General features: G+C 48.8%; 1 protein-coding gene across 2 annotated transcripts in view; it reads right to left on the reverse strand.

The window, feature by feature from the left end:
- The window catches only part of OXSR1 (oxidative stress responsive kinase 1), a 199126-nt gene extending 190240 nt beyond the window's left edge, over window positions 1–8886 (reverse strand). For both annotated transcript variants that reach the window (XM_073630021.1, XM_073630020.1), the window contains exon 1: window positions 8515–8886. In XM_073630021.1, the coding sequence (XP_073486122.1) occupies window positions 8515–8587 (73 nt within the window). In that variant the 5' untranslated portion in view covers window positions 8588–8886. The remainder of the gene's footprint in view (window positions 1–8514) is intronic.
- Between the last annotated feature and the right edge of the window lie 531 nt (window positions 8887–9417).

A 9417-nucleotide genomic window follows, 5' to 3' on the forward strand; every position in this document is an offset into this window, starting at 1 on the left:
TCATTGGTATCAGTGGGGGGGGGGGGATAGTGCCCCGTCATTGGTATCAGTGGGGGGGGATAGTGCCCCATCATTGGTATCAGTGGGGGGGGATAGTGCCCCATCATTGGTATCAGGGGGGGGGATAGTGCCCCATCATTGGTATCAGTGGGGGGGGGGATAGTGCCCCATCATTGGTATCAGTGGGGGGGGGGGGATAGTGCCCCATCATTGGTATCAGCGGGGGGTGGGGAATAATGCCCCATCATTGGTATCAGTGGGGGGGAATAGTGCCCCATCCTTGGTATCAGTGGGGAGGGGAATAGTGCCCCATCCTTGGTATCAGTGGGGAGGGGAATAGTGCCCCATCATTGGTATCAGTGGGGGGGGGGGGATAGTGCCCCATCATTGGTATCAGCGGGGGGTGGGGAATAATGCCCCATCATTGGTATCAGTGGGGAGGGGAATAGTGCCCCATCCTTGGTATCAGTGGGGAGGGGAATAGTGCCCCATCCTTGGTATCAGTGGGGAGGGGAATAGTGCCCCATCATTGGTATCAGTGGGGGGGGGGGGAATAGTGCCCCATCCTTGGTATCAGTGGGGAGGGGAATAGTGCCATCATTGGTATCAGTGGGGGGGGGGGGGAATAGTGCCCCATCATTGGTATCAGTGGGGGGTGGGGAATAATGCCCCATCATTGGTATCAGTGGGGGGGAATAATGCCCCATCATTGGTATCAGTGGGGGGGAATAGTGCCCCATCATTGGTATCAGTGGGGGGGAATAGTGCACCGTCATTGGTATCAGTGGGGGGGGGATAGTGCCCGTCACTGGTATCAGTGGGGGGGGGGGGGGGAATAGTGCCCCGTCATTGGTATCAGTGGGGGGGGGATAGTGCCCCGTCATTGGTATCAGTGGGGGGGGGGAATAGTGCCCCGTCATTGGTATCAGTGGGGGGGGGGGGAAATAGTGCCCCGTCATTGGTATCAGTGGGGGGGGGGGAATAGTGCCCCGTCATTGGTATCAGTGGGGGGAGGGGAATAGTGCCCCATCCTTGGTATCAGTGAGGAGGGGAATAGTGCCCCATCCTTGGTATCAGTGGGGAGGGGAATAATGCCCCATCATTGGTATCAGTGGGGAGGGGAATAATGCCCCATCATTGGTATCAGTGGGGAGGGGGGGAATAGTGCCCCGTCATTGGTATCAGTGGGGGGAGGGGAATAGTGCCCCATCCTTGGTATCAGTGGGGAGGGGAATAGTGCCCCATCATTGGTATCAGTGGGGGGGAATAATGCCCCATCATTGGTATCAGTGGGGGGGAATAATGCCCCATCATTGGTATCAGTGGGGGGGAATAATGCCCCATCATTGGTATCAGTGGGGGGGAATAATGCCCCATCATTGGTATCAGTGGGGGGGGATAGTGCCCCGTCATTGGTATCAGTGGGGGGGGGGGGAATAGTGCCCCGTCATTGGTATCAGTGGGGGGGGGGGGGGGAATAGTGCCCCGTCATTGGTATCAGTGGGGGGAGGGGAATAGTGCCCCATCCTTGGTATCAGTGGGGAGGGGAATAGTGCCCCATCATTGGTATCAGTGGGGAGGGGAATAGTGCCCCATCATTGGTATCAGTGGGGGGGGGGGGATAGTGCCCCATCATTGGTATCAGTGGGGAGGGGAATAGTGCCCCATCCTTGGTATCAGTGGGGAGGGGAATAGTGCCATCATTGGTATCAGTGGGGGGGGGGGGAATAGTGCCCCATCATTGGTATCAGTGGGGAGGGGAATAGTGCCCCATCCTTGGTATCAGTGGGGAGGGGAATAGTGCCATCATTGGTATCAGTGGGGGGGGGGAATAGTGCCCCATCATTGGTATCGGGGGGGGGGGAATAGTGCCTAATTGTTTTTATCAGTGGGGGGCAATTATGCCTTATTGCTTGTGTCAGTGGGAGAAATAGTGTCCCAGCATTGGTGTCAGTGAAAGGAATGGTGCCCCTTTGTTGGTGTCAATGGGAGGAGTAGTGCTCGAGGGCTGGATAAAGGTAAGTATAAAAGGGCAGCACTAGGCCCATGGGCTGCAGTTTAGAGACCACTGTTCTAGAGTGAACCTAGTCTAACAGGGACACAGACAGATATTACAAAAATAAATAAATAAAAACTGCCAGGGGGTTCTAATCTTTCTCCACTTTACCCAAAACTAAAAAAAAGATTTAGCCTTCAATTAGATTCCCGAATGGAAAAAGAAATTAAATTAGTATTAGAGCGGAGTTCCACCCAAAAGTGCAACTTCTGCTATTCTGCTTCCTCCCCCCTTCTGGTGCCACATTTGGCACCTTTCGGGGGGGAGGGGGGGGGGTGGACTAGTACCTGTGTTTGAGAGGTACCTTGTCCCCACATCAGAGGTCCAGCCCCTCCCCCTCCTCCTCCCCCTGCTGCCGGACCAGTAAAGGAGCACAGCGCACGCAGTAAGGACCAGGCTTCACTGCTGTGTTCCCCTACCGGGAATGGCGGCGGCAGCACCCGACAGCCGATAGAAATCGGCTGGGGTGCCAACATTGCTGGACTGCAAGACAGGTAAATGTCCTAATATTAAAAGTCAGCAGCTACAAAATGTGATGAATACCGCTTTAAATCCTCTACAGTCCATAATTCCTTTCATTCTTTATTATATTTACAAGTTCCATCCATTGGGTGCAACAATGGATCAGTGTAACTTCTACTCATGGAGCATGCACAACACTCCTCAATATCACTGATGAGACTACAAGTCCCATGATCACCTGCACACATCGCTCACGTCCAATGCTGTAACAGAAGGCTGTTTAGGTGGGTGAACCTCAGCTTCTCTTCATCTCCAACCTCTCCTGTGCTGACTGTGCATGTCAGAGCTGCTGCACACCGCTATGTAGTCCCAGAGTAGACAAGTGTTCCGCTGTGACTCTACAGTCAGTGAGTGGTAGGACTGCACAACCTAAAGTAATAGCATGCAAAAATAAAAAGGGTTCGCTCCAGGAAGAAAGACCATTCTTAACCTCTTTGCCTCCTGGCCCTTTAAGGGGTTTTAGGGGCCAGGAGGCGGGTGAGGCTTAATAATCATGTGACTGTCACAGTGGTCACATGATTGGACAGCTCTCCATTGGCCGCTGGCAACTGTGCACCGCTCTATGTACAATCTGGTGCGCAAATATGCGGCCGCTCTGCCTTATGGCCCACCTGCTGAGAGGCTGCATATTTGCGCCCTGTCGGTGTGAAGGGGTTAAAATGAATCACAAACCAGAAAATATAAGGGTGGCCATCTGTTTACTTTTTGAATGAAATGGGTTTCATAACACGGAGGGCCCATTGACACCATTCACATTGGACAGCATCAGTGGTACATACTGACAGGAGGAGAGCATAGCGACTGAGAGATGAGCTCATTAGACTGCTGATCCTCTGTTTTCTGTCCAGTCAAAAGGTGGCGAGGGGACCCGAGGTAAAAGTGAAACTGCAGCATCCAATAATCAGACAGGACCATGCTGTGTGACAGAGCTGTGTAAATCTTAGAACTGGATTGACAGACACAAATCCTTTGGCTGGTAAAAAAAAAAGTTCACTTATTTGTATTGTATCTGTGTGTTTAGCCTGGAGTTCCTCTATTTGTCAGGTTTTTCTTTTAAAAAAATATTGTTTTATAGTAAGTATACAAAACAGTAATCAACCAGAGTTCAAGTGTTACTAAACCCACAACAGTAAAATCAGTCTGTATATGCAGTAAAGCATGCTTGTTATACTCATTGTGGAACCTAAGGGGTTAATCCTCCGCACTGTGTAAAAAGGCTATTTGATCCAGTCTTCTCTGATCCTCCCCTTCTTCCACTATCCCCAATCTCCTGAGAGGACAGAGCCTTGGGGGTACTCTGCACATGCTTAGTTTGGTGTGTATTGCTAGAGAGTTTTTTTCTTGGGAGGGTGCATGTGATCAGCACAGGGCCAATCAGCACTGTCCAGACAGAGGGTCAGGAGTCCTAAATCCTCATAGGACAATCAGAGCAGTTTATATTTACTAAAACTATTGCATTTCCATGTTTTGTGTACTGTGGGAGACCAGATATAATAAATGCAGGGTCCTGGGTTTAGTAACACTTTCAGCTATTAAAGCAAAGCTTTATGGAGAGATCTGTTGAACCTGCCACCTCGGACATCCTTCCAGATTTTAGAAATGTTAGCTGTGCCTAGACAGTCTCTAGTTCTTCCTGAACAGTAGCATTGTATATCTTGGTACATGAGGATACCTTGGTAGTCCTGTGCCTACATCATAGCTGTGTATCCGCAGCATGAGATCTAAGGCACTGCTGTCTCTCATATGCAGTATAAATACTGAGGGATTCCCACATCAGCACTGTCTGTGTTGATGGGGGAATCAAGCAAATTTGTTTCCTGCAACCCGTGGTTGCAGGAAAAAAAAATTTGCTTTGTGTATAGCCATCTAGAGGCCAAATGTGGTATTTTGCCTTTTAAATCAATGAAAAAGAATTTGACCAGCACAGAAAAGAATCCAATAACGTTCTTTTTTGCCCCATTCGCACACAACAAATGTATATGCACTTTCACTGGGTTAACTGCAATATATATATATTTTTTAATAAACCCCGTAGTGTCTAAAACCTCTGTAAGCAACTCACAACAAATGTAAAAAGTTACTTGCAACATGGAAGAAAGCAGGCTACATTTGTGAGGGTGACTACCAGTGGAACAAATGACAGCGGCAGGAATCTGGAGACTCCCACAGCTGTTTCAGCCACCTCTGAGTAACTAAATAAAACTAGAGAATATAGAAGATGTACAGTGGCTGGTTAAAGGGTAGATGTAAGGGGGCATTTGCTGTGATTATGCCCTAATATCCTATACAGGTGCGCATAGGTTTTGTTTACACTGGCAGGGGAGGGGCAGTAAAAACAGGCTGCTGATCTGAATTTTTACTGCCCCCAACAGCACACCGTCAAATTGACATTACAGCCGGAGGGGTGTGTTCATATATGCTTCACAGAGCAGCATTTTTTAAATAGATGATCTGCACCACCTCTAAAACTTGCTCAAATGAGTCAATGGGACCGCACTGCAACTGCATGTCAAATGTGGCTATAATAGTGGCAGCATGGTTGTTCAATGTAAAATCTTCATTAAGATAGAAAAAAAAAAAAATCCCTCCAAAGATTAAAAGACAGATGCACAGGAGGCAGCAGTAGCCCCCTGAATGCCTGTAAAGCAGCTGCCAACCGCAGTCTGAAAAGCGATCCACACTGAGGATCATCTTTCAGAAAGTGTTTAAGTTTGCTGCCTGTGTGAAGGAGTCCTTGGACCTGTTTTTACATTGATACTGGAAAACGAAACTGATATTTTTACTAATGACACCTTAAAAGGCCAGGGGTAAAGAAAGGAGTATCTGTTGTCTAACGCAGCCTCTCTCAACCTTTTTTCAAACGTAAATGTCACATATCATCAATGGGAAACCTGAGCCCAGGACGCTGCAAGCAACTGCCAACATCAGAGATCTCCGTGTCACATCAGAAGTCCCCCCCCCCCATCTCATCACAGATCCCCCCCCCCATCTCATCACATCAGAGAACCCCCCCCCCCCCATCTCATCACAGATCCCCCCCCCCATCTCATCACATCAGAGATCCCCAGGATCTGTCAATGAAGAGACTACAAGTCTCATCCACCACCACAGAGGAACTCAATGGAGAATACTTGGGCTGGACGGACATTCCTCAGGAGCCTGTGTACTGCCCCCACCACCCACTGATGGCTGTTCCAATGCCTTGCAGACTCAAATTCAGAGAATAATAATTGCACATTTTTTTTAAATCTATATAGATGAATTTTATTATAATTTTGCAAAAGGTGAATTTAGCCTTTCCCATGAAAACCCAGCCAGATGTTTTCTAAAATAACACTGCCAATTGTTCTTAATGATTCAATGGAAAACTTTATGGGCAATCTCTGGTGAGTGTGCCATTCAGTGTATATATGTGTATATATCACAGTCCTTCCATGTACCACAGGTGGAAGCCGTCCTATATACTTTTCATTTAGATATCAGCATAGAGATTATGTACATCTGTCATTGGCATATGATAATGATAACAATTATTCCCATCATGAGTCACTTTCTATGCAATCCCTCTTGAACTACTTTACACCACTACAACTACCTACTAACACTTTCCAGGAAGTGTAAAGAGTACCTGTCATCACAGAGCACTATCACTGCTCCATTCCTAGAAGCAGCATTGGCTCCTATTCTGCTCCATAAAGAACCAGCATCCCTCATCCTCCACCTTCAGCGCTGGATGGAGCCATGGCTGGTGATAGGGAACAGTCATCCTCGACAGGTTCCCTTTAACTGCCAACTTCCTCTGAGTCATGATAATGAACATTTCCAAGACCTGGGCAGACTATATATAGGTGATCCCAATATGCCTTCATACCACATTATTACAGCGGGCATACGTACACCCGTGCCACCCTTTCTGCATGATCTCAGTGAATCATATTAATACATCAGCTCATTAATGCAATCCTACAACACAGGCTGGCCAGGCTCATAGTGTCACTTCATAGGTGGCATTGGACAGGTAAGAAACTCACCACCTATGGAAGTCATGGTCCCCCCTCCTGATCCACGGAAGAGGTCTATGAACATCTCCAGGTGATCAGATCACATTGAAGCTCTGTGGAAGAGCTGATCAAAACTGGAGCAGTTGTGCATACAACAATCAGCCAGAACTTTATGAGCACCCCCTAATACTGAGGCGGTCCCCCTTTTACTGCCAAAACAGCCCTGCCCCATCTAGACATGGACTTTACTAAACCTCTGAAGGTATGCTGTGATATCTGGCACCAAACTGTCAGTAACAGATCCTTTAGGGTCAGTTCACACCACATGCAGTCCAGTGAGTTTTTGTTCTGCATCAAAAACGCAGGGAAAGTAGGTTATATGGTTTCCAATGGCACAGTTCACACCAGTGCAGTCAGTTCCAGAAAAAAAAGGTAGAACATGCTGCATTTTTCCTGCACTGGAAAACAGTAAAATGCATCAAAAACGCACTGGACCCTAGTATGGGGGGGGGGGGGAGAGGAAAAAAAAAAGCACCAGGAATGCATCCGTAAACGCGTCAAAAACACACCAGAACGCATCGAAAGCGTGTTAATGTGCATGCAGAAACGCATCTGGAACGGATCTGAAGTGCGTTTTTGTGGTGTGAACTGGCCCTTAAAGCAGAACTCCAAGAATTTGTTCTTTCCCAAGCAGTGGGGCTGTGCCAGCGTAGCACGGGTAAACTGCTTGTTTTGTGCAGGGGCACACACAAAGAACATACTAACCTGATCCTTCCGGAAAACCGCGCTCCCCCACTTCCAGTGATGGACTGGTCCTGCCTTCCTCACATCCAGGGGGGGCAGAAGCGAAGAAGACTGGTCTTGCGCTTGGAGGATTGGCAGATTAGGCAAGTATATCTCCACTCTCCTCACCCTGACCCATTACTGACAAAAATGAGCAGTACCCATGCGGCGCGGGCACAGCCCCACTGCATGGAGAAACATTTCTTTCTGTGGAATTCTTCTTTAAGTTCTGTAAGTTGTGAGGTGGGGCCTTCATGGAGTGGACTTGTTTTTCCAGCACATCCCACAGATGTTCGACTGCACCGAGATCTGGAGAAGTTGGAGGCCAAGTCAACCCCTCAAACTCATTGTTGTGTTCCTCAAATAATTTCTTGTGGCAAGGGGCATTATCTGGCTGAAAGAGGCCACTGCCATCAGTGAACACCATTTCCATGAAGGTGGGGGGGGGGGGGGGGGTGCGGGTACTAAGTTAGGAACAAGGTTTAGGTAGGTTGTACATGTCAAGTAACATCCACATGAATGGCAGGATCCAAGGTTTCCTGGCAGAACATTGCCTCCACCGGCTTGTATCCTGGTGCCATAACTTCCCCAGGTAAGTGACACACACACACACCCGGCTATCCACATGATATAAAAGAACACATGATTCATCTGATCACGTGTAGGTGCTTTTGGCTAGGGATAAAGGTCAGCATGGGCACCCTGACCAATCGACACAACAAACTGAGATGCCCACTGCTTCTGCTTTCAGCACCTCAACTTCAGGGACAACATGTTTACTTAGCCACATATCTCACTGACTTTCAGATGCCATGGTAACCAGATCATTAATGTTAAGCGGTCAGTGGTCATAAAGTTCTGGCTGACCATTGTAGTAACCAATCAGCTTCGATCTCCATCTTGTTCAGTTAAGCATTGAAAATGACAGTTAGAAGCTGACTGGTTGCTATGCACATCTGCTGTGTTCTGATAACCCCCCTCTGTGTACACAATGAGATCCACCATGACAGCACACTTCCCCAGGCCACCCTCCATGTGTCCACACATCATATCACAGAGTGGAGGGGGGCTGGGATGAGCAGGCCAGGCAGGTCTCTAGACTGATCGGACATGCTGTGACTTGTAGTCCCCCCCCCCCCAGCCCGCACTCACCGATCACCTCCTGCAGCTCATAGTCATCCCTGTTGATGGACCATGGCAGGGAGCTGAGGTCCGGCTCTGTCATGTCTCTCGCCTCCGCAGAGGGGGTGTTGGATGACAGTCGGGCTGAGCGGCGGCGGCGGCGGCTCTGTCTGTCAGTCTGGGTCTTGCTTAGCCGAGGCCGATAATCCCGGTATAATAGAGGCTCGGAGGCCGGAGATAGAGAAGCACCGGTGAGGGCAGTTCCCGGAGGCTGCTCTGTCTTGTCCCCTTCCCCCGGTGTCTCACTCTCACTTCTTCCCCAGCACTCACATTGCCAAACTTTGCCTTTCCCCTGCCCGGCCTGCCGTGCCCAGGGCCGCGTGACGTCACCGCGCCACGACGTCCTCCCCGAGTGGCCATCTTGAGTGTGGCAGAGCTGGGCATGAGACGTAGCGCTTTGTGTGAGGCTCCATTCATACGGGGCCTCTGGGTTTGGAGGATGTGAATGCAGAAGAAATTATCTACAAAGTGTAAAAAAAAAAAAAAAAAAACTTTATCCTCATCACATGATGTTCTCTGCTGTTCAACATGTACACCATTTGCAGTGGGACTGCATGGGGCAGATTTGTGTTTGTGGTGGTATGTGCTGAAATAAAGTACAGCGTTCACTACTTTTTCTTTTCAGCGCAGCAGCAACACGCGACAAAGTCCACAGCCTCGCACTACACTGAAGTCAATAGAACTTGATAAAATGTAACATTTAAATAAAGTTTGTTTAAAAAATAAACAGAACGATGTGTCACAATCAGCACTGCTATCATCCTAATGCAGCACCTGGTGTGAATGTACCCCTAGGCCTCAGGCCTCATGCACCCAGATGTTTAGGCCTCGTTCGCACAGTGTTTGATCCGTGACTCATGCAGGGCCGTGTTT

The sequence above is a fragment of the Aquarana catesbeiana genome, linkage group LG05 (assembly GCF_042186555.1).
Source record: "Aquarana catesbeiana isolate 2022-GZ linkage group LG05, ASM4218655v1, whole genome shotgun sequence".
In the NCBI taxonomy this organism is placed as follows: Eukaryota; Metazoa; Chordata; class Amphibia; order Anura; family Ranidae; genus Aquarana; species Aquarana catesbeiana.